Source organism: Vombatus ursinus, unplaced genomic scaffold (genome assembly GCF_900497805.2).
Source record: "Vombatus ursinus unplaced genomic scaffold, bare-nosed wombat genome assembly UNPS02014335.1, whole genome shotgun sequence".
In the NCBI taxonomy this organism is placed as follows: Eukaryota; Metazoa; Chordata; class Mammalia; order Diprotodontia; family Vombatidae; genus Vombatus; species Vombatus ursinus.
In genome coordinates this window covers 1016262-1032271 of record NW_020954113.1, presented here as the reverse complement: position 1 = coordinate 1032271, position 16010 = coordinate 1016262, and the positions used below count along the sequence as shown (strand labels likewise).

Genomic DNA, 16010 nt, shown 5'->3' with positions numbered 1-16010 from the left:
GATGTTAGCATGAGCCCAATTCAGACTGACTCCAATACTGTAAACTCCCACCAACAAACGTACCAAGAAAAAAAAATCCAAGACAAGGCCTTGTGACACTATGTGGTGTAGACTTTCCTAAACTCTCCCCTACACAAGAAGAGAGATGGTTCCAAGGTTGGTCTCATTCCTCTACTACCATTCCCTATTCATAGACAATCCTAAAGCTTGGTGGAACCTCATGGAACTGCAACCAACTGCTTACCTTATCAGAATTCTACAGGGGTGTGCTTCTGAAGGCAGTGGATAGAGTACTGGGCCTGGAGTCAGGAAAATGAGTTGAAATCTGGCTTTAGAAACTTACTACCTTTGTGACCTTGGGCAAGTCATTTTCCTCAACTGTAAAATGGGGATAATAATAATACATATAATTCCCTCACAGAATTCTTGTTATTAAGTGAAATCGATTTTGTAAAGTGCTGAACCCACAGTGCCTAGCACAGAATAGATGCTTAGTAAATGTTTGTTCTATAACCTCCTTCCTATTCCTCGATTTGTTCTCTGAAGTTTGGATTCAGTCAAAGGGCTGAACTTGGGGACTTCCAGGGCCACATGTGGCCTCAAGGTCACAGGTTTCCCACCCCAGTACTATGGGGTGGGACAGCCCATTCCATTTTAGTCAAGTCAGTAAGCATTTACTAAATACCTAGGGGATACAAAGAAAGGCAAATGACAGCCCCCTGTTCTCATGGAGCTTATAGCCTAATAAGGGACACAGTATGCAAACAGCTATGAACAAACTAACAAAATACATACATATATATTATATATGGAAAACATTAGAGGTAAGCAGTGGAGAGAAGGCACTAGCATTAACGGGGATAAGGAAAGTCTTCTTGTAGAAAGTAGAATTTTAGTTGGGACTTGAAGGAAACCAGAAAAGGTAAGAGGCAAGAATGAGGAGGTAAGTCACTCCAGGTATGGAAGACAGCCAGTGAAAATACTTGGAGTTAGGAGATGAAGTGTCTTGGGGGAGGAAAAGAAAGAAGCTAGTGAGGGCAGTAAGATGTTAGAAGGCTGGAAAAGTGGGAGAGGTGGGGAGCAAGTTACGAAGGGCTTTACAAGTCAGAGGATGATATATTTGATCCTGGAGATGATAGGGAGGCTATGGAGTTTATTGAGTGAGGGAGGTAGGGTTGATACGGTCAGACTCATGCTTTAGGAAGACCACTTTGACAACTGAGTGGAGGATGGACTGGAGGAACGTGACACAAGGTAGAGAGACCAACCAGCAGATTATTGCAATAGTTCAGGTATAAGGTGTTGAAGGCCTGCAATAGAATGGTAACAGTATCAAAGGAGAGAAGGAGGCATATACAAGAGACTTAATGAATATAAAATTGACAGGACTTGGCTACTAATTGGATGTGGTGGTGAGAGATAGAGAATGAGGAATCAAGCTGTTTTAATCATTTGTAGATTGTTTTTTGCCTTCCCAGTTTCTAAAATATTTTAGCTTGCAATTTCTGTCAATGCCAATGTGCAAAAAGCAATTACGTAAGTTAATATAATTATATCAATTATTATAGCTCTAACTTTTAAAAAAATGGTTTCTTTTGTGCCTATGGTTAAAGGATTTGTAATTGCTACAGGAGTCCTATTATTTGCATAATTATAAGGGATTTAAATATCAGGGTTAGAAATAACACTTTGCATTTATATGATTATGTGATGAAAGTACTCAAGTGCCCTTTTCATTTTCACAGTATTAAATTTTGATGCTGTTGAAGGGATGGTGGGGGGGAAGGGGAATTCTTTTTTTGCAGCTGTGACCTAGGAATCATAGCCCAATTACTAGACAATATGGCATAGTGGAAAGAACACTGGTTCTGGAGTCAGAGGACCTGGATTCAAATCCCAACTCTGATACTTATTACCCATGTGACCTTGGGAAAATCCCTTAACTTTCTTCATCTGTAAAATGAGGATGTTGGACTAGATTGCATCTGAAGTGTCTTCCAGGTCTAAGTCTATGATCCTATGACTAGGTGAACTCTGATTTCCCTTCCTTTCCAGCCTTCTAGATCTATAATCTGGGTAATAAATCCGCTGGATTTTTGTTTCATATTTATTGTATATCTTCTTTGAAACTTCAAATCACACTGTCCTAAATTAGCAAAATTTTAGAATATAAAATCAACTTCACTATTGTGCAAAGAATATTTCTATTCCCTACACAGTTTGTTGGAAGGTATATTTTAAGTGTTCTGCTTAGGCACCGAATTAGTCACTTTGACACAGCTGAACACAATAGTTTGGATCTTTCATTTTTTTTCTACCTGTCTTATCCCTAGGCTGGCCAATTAATTGCTAATACTAGTCCCAATTAAAATACATCCTTTCTGTTTTGGCTTCAAGTATATTTAGTTTCAAATTCCAGGTCAAAACCATATTCTAGGCTGTCTCCTAACACCCTCCACCACCTGTTCACTCCCTTGCATGAGTTAAACATCCAGCCACCATTCCATGAGCTCCTTTTCTAAGGTCCTCTGTCTCTAGATCAGTTCCAATGACGGGGGTGAGAAGGCAGCTGGAGAATAGTGAAGTCTGAAAAGTCAGGAGCAGAGCCTGGAGAGAAGAAAATAGTCATACATACAAGAGACCTTTACTGATCCCACCCCATCCCACCAAGTGTTAGCATTTTCCATCTTTCCCTGATGATATTATCCCATATTTACTTTATATATATATGTACATACATACATACACATGTATATGCATACATAATATACACACATAGTATTTACCTGTGCATTTATGTTGTTTCTCCCCAGTTGAACATAAATTCATTGACAGAAAGAATTGTTTCACTTTTGTCTCTGCATCATCATCATCATCATCTAACCGTTTTTTTTTTGCCATTTTTAGGTGCTTAAAACATGCTTGTTGAATCATTTTTTTCTCTAGGACCTGGGGCTGGGTATTGTGCACAGTTGGTACATTATGTTTTTGGAACTGAAATGGAATTAAATATATAGAAGTATTTTTTCTGGAATCCAAGTTTTGGAAGGAAACTCAGAGTCCATCTACTCCTATTAGTACCTGGACAAGAATTCCCTCTACAATGTTCCCAACAAGGGTTCATTCATTCTCTGTGGAAACACCTTCAATAAAGGGGAACCCATTATCTGAGGTAGCTGATTCATTTTTGGACAGCTTTAACAATTATTAAGTTTTTTTTTTTCCTACGTAAACCCAGATCATCCTCTCTACAATCATATTTGCTAATTCTTTCAACACTCTGACTTCATTGATGGCAGCCACATTCTGCCTGTCTTTTCACTGTCTTTCTACCTTCTGCTTAACCATTTTTTACTTATTTATTTTTTGTTTATTTATTTATTTATGTTTAATTATTTAGTTTTAGTTTTCAATATTCACTTCCATAAGATTTTGAGTTCTAAATTTTCTCCCCTTTCCTCCCCTCCTCCCTCCCCAAGACAACATACAATCTGATATAGGCTATATGTATACATTCATATTAAACATATTTTCACATTAGTCATGTTATAAAGAAGAATTAGAACCAATGAGAGAAACTACGATACAGAAGAAACAACAACAACAAAAAGAGAGCAAAGAGTATGCTTCGATCTTCATTCAGACTCCATAGTTATTTTTCTGGACGTAGATAGCATTTCCCATCATGAGTCTTTTGGGGTTGTCTTAGATCCTTGCATAGCTGAGAAGCTGCTTAACTATTTTTGTTCTCTCCTATCCAGTCCAAAGATCATTCTCTTTAGATGAAGAAGTTGGAGCAAAATCAGATTTCAATGGTTTGTAGTATTAGAAATTAAGCTGACTATGATCTGGTCAAGAAACACAAATTTTGATTAATTTTTAAAAAACAATTTTTCACGTGAGATATGATAGTATAACAAGTCAATGCTACATTCAGGCCTTCAGGGATTCATCTGGGTTTATATCTATTCAAATTGCTGCTCTGAACCCCCATTCTCTCTGAATTTCTCCCTAATGGCCATCTGCTGTATTAGTCACATGATGTCACATTATAGTCATGAAAAACGGGTAAGTTACTTAGAATAGAAATGCAGAATCAAATCAGGAAAATATATTAGCAACAACTACTCTCAGTACCTATGGCCCAAATCCAACCCCTTCTCAATGCCCCAGGGATAGATGTTTGTCTCAGCTCTGCATGGCTGATATCAGCTTGACACCCACTCTGAGGGAGCAGGACATAGGAGGTTAATAACTTACCCTCTGGGTGACTGTGAAAGGGGCTGCTTCTCGATAAGGTCACTATTGGTGTTGTCAGTAATCCTGAATCTTCAGGAAGTTGCTGACCCCAGTGATACTGAGGCCCTAGGAAATCTACTGCCTCAGAACCTTCTGATTCCATGGCAGAAAAGGTGAACTCTTGTCAGGATGGGTAACATATAACTGCATTGAATCCAAAGTCTAGCATTGCAAACAGAAAAGGGCAAACTATAATTTATATAAACCAAAAAGTGATTTTTGCCTTGCTATAATAAAAACCCCCAATAACTAGCATTTATATAACACCTATGTGCCAGGCACTGTATGACGCACTTTACAAATATTATCTCATTTGATCCTCATATATGTGATCTCATTTGATTAGCACTTAGTTGCTTTCTATCCTTGGTACTTAGCACAGTGGCTGACACATAGGAAACAGTTAATAAATGCTTGTTGGTGATTTTTATTAATGATGATGATGAGTCAGGGACTCCTCTTTCTGTGGTCATTTCTTTCCTCTATTTCCTTCTCTGATATTTTGGTCTTCTAAGGATCATAGTATCTTATGTTTAAAGCAGGAAGGAGCCTTAGAGACCATGTATTCTATTCACCTCATTTTACAGATGAAAAACTAAGGCCTACAATAGTGAAGTGACTTTCTCCAGGCCAGGAAGGAAACGGTAAAGCCAGGATTTGAATCTTAGTGCTTTGTCTCCAAATCCATGTTTTTTCTGCTGTATGGCGTTATTGTTCAGCATTCTTCTAAAAACTCTTATCTCAGACGTATCCTCATACTGTCTGTGCAAGCTTTCCTAGCATAGGCAGAGTCTCTGTGGCCCCAACGCCCGAAGTGAACATGGTAGACTTCCAGAAAGACTCCCCTTGCAATAGAATCACAATTTTAAATCAGTGTGCCAAATTTTAGGAGTGATATTGACAAGCCACAGTTCATCCAAATAAAAGTAACCAGGATAGCAATAGGGCTTAAAACTATGGCATACGAGGATTGGTTCAAACAAATAGAAATATTTTTCTTGGAGAAAGAAGGGAAGAAAAGAAAGGAAATAAGCATTTATTAAGCACCTACTATGTACCAGAGACTGTGTGCTAAATGCTTTACAAATATCTCATTTCAGTCTCACAAGTTTCCTAGGAAGTAAGTTTATTATTATCCTCATTTTACAGATGAAGAAACTGAGGCAAAAAGGTTAAGTGACTTACCCAGGATCACACAGTTGGTAATTGTCCGAGGATGGATTAGAACTCAGGTCTTCCTGACTCCAATCCCAGTGTTCTGTCTATACCTGCCTGGAGAAGAAAAACCTTCTTTTCTTCTTTGGGGGTGAGGAGGAAAGGGGTAATATTGAACTCAGTTTAAAAATATTCAAATAGTTATCATGTGGATGAGGCATTAGGTTTATTTTTACTTAGACTTGGAAAGAACAACTAGGTCCAGTGGGTAGGAGTCACAGGGAGGTAGATTTCAGCTCATTATATGAAAACGCCTCTCAACCAACAGAGCTAATGAGTTACCCTTAGGGGAGAGAAGAGGGGAACAGTGACTTTGTATCACCGAAAGCTTTCAAGTAGAGGTTGAGTAACTATTTGTAGAGGATATTATAGAAGGAATTCATGTTGAAAAAGTGTTGGACAAAATGGTCTCCGAGATCCATTGCACCTCTAGAATTCTATGCTTTTATCCATGCTTGTAGTTGGTGAATATATGTAAGGTGAAAGGTCAAACCTTTCATGGCTTCTGGTTTTTGTTCTGTAGGGAAGCAATAAGTCGCCTGTGTGAAGCTGTTCCAGGGGAAAATGGACCCATTAAAAGACGCAAGGTAAATAATAATTTGGTTTTCTTTTTGATGTTTCTATGACTGTTGGGTGAATGACCCCAAATCTGTCATATATCATAAAGGACCCTTAACTACAGTATCAGGCCAAATCATATCACCTCTCTTTCTCCCTCTCTACTTTTTTTTCTCTCTCTTTCTCTACTTCTCTCTCTCCTCTTCTCACACTCTCCCCCCTTCTTTCTCTCTCCCCACCACTCTCTCTCCCTCTCTTTCCTTCTTCCTTCCCTCTCTCTCTCTGTATGTATGTGTGTGTATATTATGTATATGTATGTGTGTATGTGTGTGTGTGTGTGTGTATAATCTTCCAGTGGGAATTTATCCTACATTAATATTACCTAGAACAGGCCTTATTTGGGCAGAATAAAAGGTTAGTGATTTGAGTAAGAGCCTCCATACTTGAAACTGCCATCATTAAAGGACCATTCTTTTTGGTTAAGGTATTTTGGTTTCTCTTCCCAGTCTCTTGGGAAGTACCTTCTGCTACTTGAATCTAACCCATGAATCCATTAATACTTTAGTATGAAACAGGTTGTTAGAGATCAGTAAGCCAGATGCCCTTCACAATTTTACCTAGAGCTTTACCTAGTGTCACTCAGGGTGGAACAGGTAAGCAGAAAGAGAGGCTCTGACAACCTGATTGTGAGAATGGTGTGGTAGAAATAGCGCTGGATTTAGAGTTGCATCTGAGTTCTAATCCCAGCTTAGTCACTTATTTCTTATGTTTGAAGTCATTTCACTCTCTGGGCTTGCATCTCTTCCTCTGTAAAATGAGGATGTTGGACCAGATGACCTCTCAGCTCTAAATCTTTTATCCTATGAGTCTATGATGCCGTGACTCACCACTATCAGCTTTTCTGATGTGGCCCCCAGCTTGCTGCATCCATTTTTCACATCCTCTTCCGCTTATTTCAGGTCCCTATGAATAGGCAACTTCAGTTCACTGATCTCATTCAACAGTTTCATTCGTTTAACCCTTTCTCAACCAAGGAATAGCATCCTGTAAGATAGATAGCCTTGTATATGAGCTGTTAAAAATCCCAACAAAATACCACTGCCCTCAAGAAAAACAAACACAGTGTACTCTTCCCACCAGAAGGCAAACAGGTAGGAGTATGTAAAAGGAATGGTGGTCTTTTCTTTTTGCCTGAAATAATCAATTCCTCTGAGGAACGAGACTAAAATCTAGATTTAGGTGTGAATGTTTCTGTCCCTCCTCCCCTCTTTTAAATATATGTTCTATTTAACATATAGCCAGGTTTGGGCTTTACCAGACAGCGATCTTGATGCTAGATAATTTCAAGTTTTGTACTTGCTCGATAAGCAAAAAAGTTTATGGTCCACTGGGTGGCATCGTAGTGCAGGGGAAAGAATATAGGGTTAGGCTACAGGAGACCGGAGTTATAGTCCCTATTTTTTTTTTTTTAATTAACTATGTGATTTAGAATTATGGAAGTTTAGAATTGGAAAAGACCTTAGAGCTCAACATCACCCCTCCCTTCACTTTTGTAGGTGAAGGAACACAATGAATCACAAAAAGGCAAACTGACTTGCAAAAATCATAAAGATAGAAGACTAACACATCAGGCCTAGCACCTTTTTCTCCTGATTTCCTAATCAGAAGTTCAACAAAGCCAATCACATATTCTCCCCCTGGAGGTAGATTCTTAACCTCTACATCAGTTTCCCTATTAATAAAATAAGAATAATAATATCTCTCTCCTGTGCCCCCTCCCCCAAAGTAAGGGCAAGCCCTGGGCAAAATTGTTTCATTTTCTAAGCTTATCTTCTGCCATCCCTCTTATTTTGACGTGTACCCTTTCCCTATTTTAGTGGGTCTTCCTCTCATTTGCTTTTAGATGCCCAATGTCGGGGCAGCTAGGTGGCGCAGTGGATAGAGCACCGGCTCTGAAGTCAGGAGGACCTGAGTTCAAATACGGCCTCAGACCAAACACTTGACACTTACTAGCTGTGTGACTCTGGGCAAATCACTTAACCCCAATTGCCTTAAAAAAAAAAAAGAAAGAAAGAAAAAAAATAGATGCCCAATGTCTCCAGACCCTGCCCCTTCCCCACTTTTAAAGCTCATTGCTAGCAAATGCTCTGATGCCAAACATTTATACTCTAGCATGAATGATTGTACTTAAATGACTGTTAATACAGATTTGCATTTTAAACCCTAGCTCTAATTATGAAAGGAGATATTAAAAATAAGCATTAGGCATCAATGGGGAGGTATAGAAGATATTTCGAGGGTTGAGGGGACTTTATAGTAATTCATTGTATATACATGGCCAGCCTAAGGTTGTTTCGAGAAGGAACTAAATATAATATATGTTAAAATGCTTTTAAAATTACAAAGCACCATATAAACATGAGCTATTGCTCATTATTATTATTGCTACATAAATTATATTTTGAAAACTAACAGCAAAAGAACACTGTGGAAGTTCAGATGAGTGATTTGCATATATCCAGTGAAATAATCAACACTGACATTAAGTCTGTCTTTTCTGTGTATTAATAGCCTGTCTTACATGGGACCATATGGTATATAGAGAGGAAAGGAGATGGGCCAGGAGTTGTTTATGTTGCTTTCTGTGAAAAACAGACTGCTACCTGGGATGAGCATGGGAGAATGTACTCCTTCATTACCACTATTTACAATATGCTTCAGAATGTGCTAAGTAATAAAAATAAAATATGAGTTCCAATAATGGATGATAGGCTGTGCAAAGAGTAATTTAGCACTTTTCTGTAAAAAGTCAAAGCAGGATCAATCATGAAACTTTACTTTTGTTTTGCCCCTGTCCTACTATATCGACCCCATCAGAGTTCTCTCCCTAGCTCTTCCTCTTCCCTTAAAATAAGCTCCTAAGTACCCAGTACTCCGTATTACCCAGCACCTTCTGCTTTCACTATAGAACCCCACACAAGTCTACATTCCCTGGGCAGTGTCCCATGCTGAGGATCTATTTTTGAGACTGCCCACCCACCTGAATGTGTTCCATTCCTTCAAGACTCTGATTTCAGCACCTATTAGCTAATCTGATAAATCCATCCTAGGTAATGTATTAATGGGTGCTAAAGTGTTAATGGTAGCCCAGCTCTCTGCTAATACTTATGCATTTTAACAGAGACCTTCTGGAAACAATGTCTTAACTCATAGAAGTGATTAATGGTAGACTTTTATGGGGGCTGGAGATCTTTGGAGGGAAAAGGTGTGGGGGGGCTTATGGCACCCTTCCAATCTCACCACATAGACAACAGTCTACTCTGCTATCCCATGCTGGGCCTTGAGCCAAAGTACTGGAGGGCAGGGATATCAATGAGACATTTTTATTTTCTTGGTGGAAGAAGAAGACTGAATTAATTGCAGAGTATTCATCCATGAGCTGGGTCAGAGTGATTGATATGCAGGGATTTTGTGCTAATGGGGCCCAAGAAATAGTAGGGGGAGTGGCATAGAAAATATAGGAAGAAACTTTTTTTTCAACTTTTCTTTCCACCAATATCATTGACTGACTGAGCTGTCAGTAACAGCTCCAATGGGTTGTTAAGCATGCACTAATTAGTCCAATGCCAGTCAAGAGCTCAGCCAACAGGGTAGAGTCCATTATTCTTTTCCCAACTCTGTAGATTCAACCCAGGGAGGTCCCCTGCAGGTCTGGAAATGCCACCACAAAAGCACAAACACCACAAAAGCCTTAGATTGGTACTTGACAATGTCTTTTCCCCCTTGTAAATACCTGAGTTGGGGAGGGGATGGGTTTAGGAACTTTTACCTTGGGTCTGTGTTCCCAAATAAGACAGTGGCCCCAATGCGTCAGAGCTCTACTCTCAGAAGTCACTACGTGAATTGTGACATGATTTGGTTTATTTAAAGTAAAATAAAGAAGACCAGTCTTCTAGGACACATTTATCATCTCGTTAGGCAACAAATCCCACAACTTACATCAATTTTTCTTTTTTCTTTTTAAAGCCTCCAGTTAAGTTTTTATCTTCTGTACTTGGCAGAAGTAACCTTCAGTTTTCTGGAATTAATATAAAACTGACCGTCTCAACATGTAGCCTTACTCTGATGAACATTGATACTCAGCAGGTAAGATCCTAGAGATAATTTTACTTGAAGGTATTTTTTAAGATACTAATGATTCATTTCTAAATATATTCATTTGTTTCTATATCCATTCATTCATTTATTCAAAATTCAATAAGCATTTATTAAGTTCCTGACATGCTTCAGGCCCTGTAGTAGGTGCTGGGAATACTCAGACAAAAACATGAAACTGTTCCTGCCCTCAAGGAACTTACATTATATTGGATATTTTTTCTAGAGGTAATGGGACAAATAGAATTTCATCAGGGATGATGGAAGGAGAACCATGTAAGCATATATAATAATAATATATATGAGAATAGTAATCAGTTATTATGTAGGGGTTCCTAGAGTGGAGACTTTCTCCTCTAATGCAACATCTTTGACTTAGTAGATAAATTCTAAGAGAAACAGATTAGGTGACTTGCCCAGGGTCAAATGGCTATTCAGTATGAGAAGTCATATTTGGATCCCTGTCTGACTGACTCCAAGTACAGTTATCCCTTCCACATTGCCACTTTCCCCCATCAAGGTTTTGATGTATCTCAGGTTGGCATAAGAAATTAAATGTGAATTTGGGGGGAGTTTTGTGGAAGCTGAAGATGACATGCGAAGGCCCACCAATGACACAGAAAAAAGTTTAGAAACTCAAAAATGTATAAAATATATGTATATTTTCATATAATATCAACATATTTTATCTTTTAATACCATAATGATTCAGACTTCTGCAGTACGAAGGGAGGGCCAAAAATTTTATGCAGATTTTCCAGGTCATGGGGGTGCCATGCCTCCAAACCCCATGATGTGGAAGGGATAACTGTACACCATGTTAACTCCACCAGGCTGCCTCTTTAACCAGTTATGATAGAAACATTTATTGTTGGCTATCCTAAAGCACGGAGAACCTATCTTTTCTCTTGTTTAATACAGAGCTCCATGTGCCCTACACAAGTGAGTGCCAAATAAATCCCCTTTGATAATATCAATGATGATGATGATGTTTCAGAGAGGGAGAACAATACTCTGCTATTACTTGCAGTACCTTGTTTTAGAAGGGAAACTGAAGACTGGCTTACTCAACAGAGATAGAGCCTTTGGTCCAGAAACCATGCTTTGAAAAGGTCACATTTATTTGCATACCCCACTTCCCAGGTCTGGGACTTTTTAAGGCATAAATATAGATACTCACTAGAGTTTTTCAAACCACTGCCCTCTTCTCATTAACAGCAATGCTCTTTCCTACCTTTTGTCAAGGCAAAGAATTGTAAAACCAATAACAGAATGTGTGAGGAAATTTTATTTAACTTTTAAATTAAATTTATTTATTTAATTTTTTGGTCAACTGAAAGTTAAGCATAAAATCCTTTTTATTTCAGGTCCTATTGTTGAAAAGCTTTCTAAAATGTTAGTATAATTCCCCGATTTTATATTCATTCATTCAACAAATATTCAATGATTGCTTACTGCGTAGTGCTTCGGGTCTGAAAAGGGACTCTTAGCCTGGGGGCTGTGAACTTGTTTTTAAATATGTATACACATATATGCATATATGTGTGTATATATATATATGTACATATATATGCATATATGTGTATATATATGTTAATAACTGTATTCCAATATAATTGGTTTCCTTTGTATTCAGTCATTCAGTCAATAAGCATTCATTAACCACATTTATTATGAGCCAGGCATTTTGCTAAGCAATGGGGAAGCAAAAAAAGCAAAAACCAAGCCAAAACCAAAAACTCAGTCACTGTTCTCAAGAAGTTCCCAGTCTAATGGGAGAGACAAATTGCCAACAATTATGTATAAACAAGATACATAGAGAAGAAGCTGAGGGAAGGCCCTAAGATTGTAAAGTAGAAGGATGATGGTAAAATAGAAAGGATGTTAGATTTGGAGTCAGAGGTTTTGGTTTGAGCATTGGCTCTGCCACCTAACCACCTGTGTGATACTGGGCAAGTAACTTCATCTTTCTCGGCCTCAATTTCCTCATCTGTAAAATGAAGGGATTGGACTATATGACCTCTAAGATCCTGTCCAGGTATACTTCTGTGATCTGGGCCTATGATTAGATACAGGCAACTATCTATAGATAGGCAACTCCTAAGATTAAGGAAGACTGGGAAAGATTTATAGCAGAAGGTGGGACATTAGGTGAAACTTGAAGGAAGTCAGGGAAGCCAGGAGGCAGAATTTTGAGGGAGAGCATTCCTGGCATGGAGGATAAGTGATAAAATCATTTTTCGATATGTATACAGTCGATCCTCATTATTTGTAGATTCTGGATTTGCCGATCTGCCTACTCATTAAAATTTATTTGTAAACTCAATACTCATGGCACTTTTGTAATCTTTCTCAGCAAAAAATTTGAGTTACCCAGTGCACACATTCCCAGCTGAGGATGAACAAGGCCAGCTTTGCCTTCTTATTTTAGCTCTCATACTGTAAACAAGTATCTTGTTCATGGTCTATCTGGTGTCATATTTTTCATATGTTTGTGCTATTTCTTGGTGATTTTGCTGTTTAAAATGGCCCCTAATTGTAGGGCTGGAGTGCTGTCTAGTGTTCTCATGCACAAGAAGACTGTGATGTGCCTTATGGAGAAAATCCATGTGTTCGATAATCTTTTTTCTGACATGAGTTATATAATGCTGTTAGCCATGAGTTTGGTGTTAATGAATCAACAATATGGTATATCCGAAAAAGAAGAGGAAATTCACCAATCTGTATGTGAAACCACTCCAGAAAGTGCTAAAGTAAATGTTGTGACCAGAGGCTTACAGGAACCTAACCCCGTATTTCCCCTAGGAGAAATGTTTCAGTACTTGCTAATTCAGTGTTCACAATGACTTTATAGAACATAACCACCACAAATAATAAGAATTGACTATATTTTATGTTATGCATTTAAAACATTAGTTTGAGAAGGTCACTTTGAACTTCATCAGACTACCAAAGACACAAAAAAGATTAACTCGTAGACTAGTAGGCAAGATAAGATGTGTCAAGGGAAGGTAAAATTTGATAAGTACATTAGAGTTCAAAGTAGACATAGATCCTTCTTGCATTTGCAGAAAAGTTGTTGGGTCGTTTCAGTCACATCCAACTCTTCATGACCCTATTTTGGGGTTTTCTTCCCAAAGACACTGGAGTGGTCATTTCCTTCTCCAGTTCATTTTACAGGTGAGGAAACTGGAATAAATAAGGTTCAGTGACTTGTTTAGGGTCACATAGCTAGTAAATGTCTGAGGTCAGGTTTGAACTCATGAGGATGAGTTTTCCTGATTCCAAGCCCAGTGCTCTATCCACTGTGTCACTTAGCTGCCCTGCAGAAGAATTGGGGACATGTTATAAATTCATGGAGGAAATGGCATTTAAGGTAGACCTTGAAGGATGAACAGGATTTCCACAGAGAGATGATGGGAGATGCCCAGGGAGGGCATTATAAGTATAACAAAGAGTGTGGTTAAAGGTAAAGAGGCAAGAAAGAGAAAGACGTGATCAAGAAATGACCAAGAGTCCAGTCTGCCTGGCATATAGGATACATGAAATGGAATCAAGAGAGAGAAGGTTAGAAAGGTAGGTTGGGGCCTGATGATGGAAAGCCAGGGTGAATTTATTAACTTTATTTAATTCATGTATTATTTATTGAATTCATTCAGTAGCTGATGGGAATCAATTGAAGCGTTTTTTTTTTCTGCAGGGGAATGACATGATCACGACTATCTATCTGGCAAGTGTATGTAGGATAGACTGTAGCAAGGAGAGGCTGGAAGAAAGTCGACTCTTTTGGAGGCTGTTGAAATAATAAGAGTTAATCAGGGCTAATCTAGGGTGTTGGCAGTAGGAATGAATAAGAGGGGATGGATGTGAACGATTTTATGGAAGCAGTGTCAGCATGAGTAGAGTATAACATAATTGAATTCTCTTTTGATTTCATTCAGGATATTGCAATGCCTCAGGATCAACGTTATGAATTTCAATTTTTACTATCCAGTTGTAGAGATACCGAAGGTGTAGGATATTGAGTTCAATGTCCCCTGGGAAGTGCTTTTTAGAATTAAATTGCTACTATTAGGTTGTTTTCTTGTGATTTTTTTCTCTCCTAAAAACTGAGTACAAAAGAAAATTCTAATTAGTTGAAAGCTTTGGTTAGTTAGGAGAACAATCAAGGATAGTGAAGGGCTTTCAGATCACACTATATCAAAATTATGAAGGAGTTAGGGATGGGTGGGAGGAACATACTAGCTGTCTTAAAAGTATTTAAAGATCTGTCTATGGAGGAGAGATTAGACTTGTTCCACTCGGTCCCAGAATAAGGCAGAACTAGGAACAATGGGAAGAGGTTATAGAAAGACAAGTTATGGGCTCAATGTTAGGAACAGCTTTTAAATAATTAGAGTTCTCTGAGAGGAGAATGGGCTGCCTCCAGAGATAGTGGAATTCTCCTCACTAGAGGTGAGGCTCAAGTGAGAGTTGGTTGATTACTTACTTATTGGAGATATCCTAGTGGGGATTCTAGTCAGGTACAGGTTGAACTAGATGGCCTGGCATCCCTTCCAACTCTGAAATTTGGGGATAGCTTGCCTCCAGTCAATCTAGATTTTACTTTATTAAGTCCGGGGAGCTATTTAGTTTTAGTGTAAACAAACATTAATGAACCATCATCATTGAGCTGCTATTACTCAGACATCCTTTACACAAGGACTTTCCCATGTACTTGAACTCTAGAAAAAAATTCAAAAGTACATCCTTGTTAGTAACACTTTACCCAAGTGACATTAACTTTTAATTCTACTTTTCACTTCAGGATTTCAGAATGAAAGAAAATGAAAGAAAAAATGAAAGAAATGAAAGAAAAATGAAATGTAAATGAAAGGAAAAAAAAAACACCTGAAGGTGTGGTGGTGCATAAGATAGCTTGAGAAAAAAGTAACTTAGGGAAACAAGTTCAAAATACCAATCTCTCATCTTGTCTGTCTGAGTATTGATTAGCCAAGAGAGTTGAGCTCATTGTTACAAGGCCAGCGTGACATCTAGTTCTCGCTTACATGATGCCAAACATCTGGACAAAAAATGAAAAAATGCAGTCAGTCATCCAGATGTTTTGTCTACACAACGTCTGTACATTTGGAAACATTCAGGGGATTGGCTGAATTTCTCACTTTTCACACAAACAGCTGTTTGGCATCTGGCACATATAGTCTTCTCTTAGTTATATGGTCTCATTGACAGAGTCTGGAGGCCCTCAGTAATCTACTCAAGAGGATTACATGGTGGAAGGGAAAGAGGGCAGGGTTAGAATGAGTATGGAGACATCCAGAGATAGGTTTCATCTCTGGGGACAAATTTCTTTTCATAAACCTTTTTTCATGTCCAATGAGGTGATTGGGAGTTCAGGAGGAGGGTGTATGAATGTGGTTGTTACTATTCTCAGTACTACCCAGTCCTTGCCTTTCATCCCATCCCATTCTTCTCCTGATCCACTTCTACACCTGTACATTCTACTGTTTCTCCAACACTGCCACACACTGATATCTCTGGGAGCAAAAGGGAAAGCAGACAATGAATATATAAGTGGCGGCCATTGCTGACACCCTTTCTAGTCACTGCTCCTGATAGAGGGACTGAAGTAAGGGGGTGGCAAACCATACCTTCTCCTTACACTGGTGGATTTGGGGAGGGGATTATCCTACTTCTGGTGGTGGGCATTTAGAGATAAGACTCAAGTCAGGCAGGATCTCAAAACTGTTAGAGCAAAAAAAGTGAGGTGCTTTTGTAATTGT

At 38.6% G+C, this 16010-nt stretch overlaps 1 protein-coding gene across 1 annotated transcript in view; it reads left to right on the top strand.

The window, feature by feature from the left end:
- The first annotated feature begins 4057 nt into the window (after positions 1 to 4057).
- The window catches only part of SHC4 (SHC adaptor protein 4), a 70093-nt gene continuing 58140 nt past the window's right edge, over positions 4058 to 16010 (top strand). The window contains exons 1-3 of the mRNA XM_027860932.1: positions 4058 to 4068; positions 6038 to 6101; positions 10099 to 10218. Coding sequence (XP_027716733.1) covers positions 4058 to 4068; positions 6038 to 6101; positions 10099 to 10218 — 195 coding nt within the window. The remainder of the gene's footprint in view (positions 4069 to 6037; positions 6102 to 10098; positions 10219 to 16010) is intronic.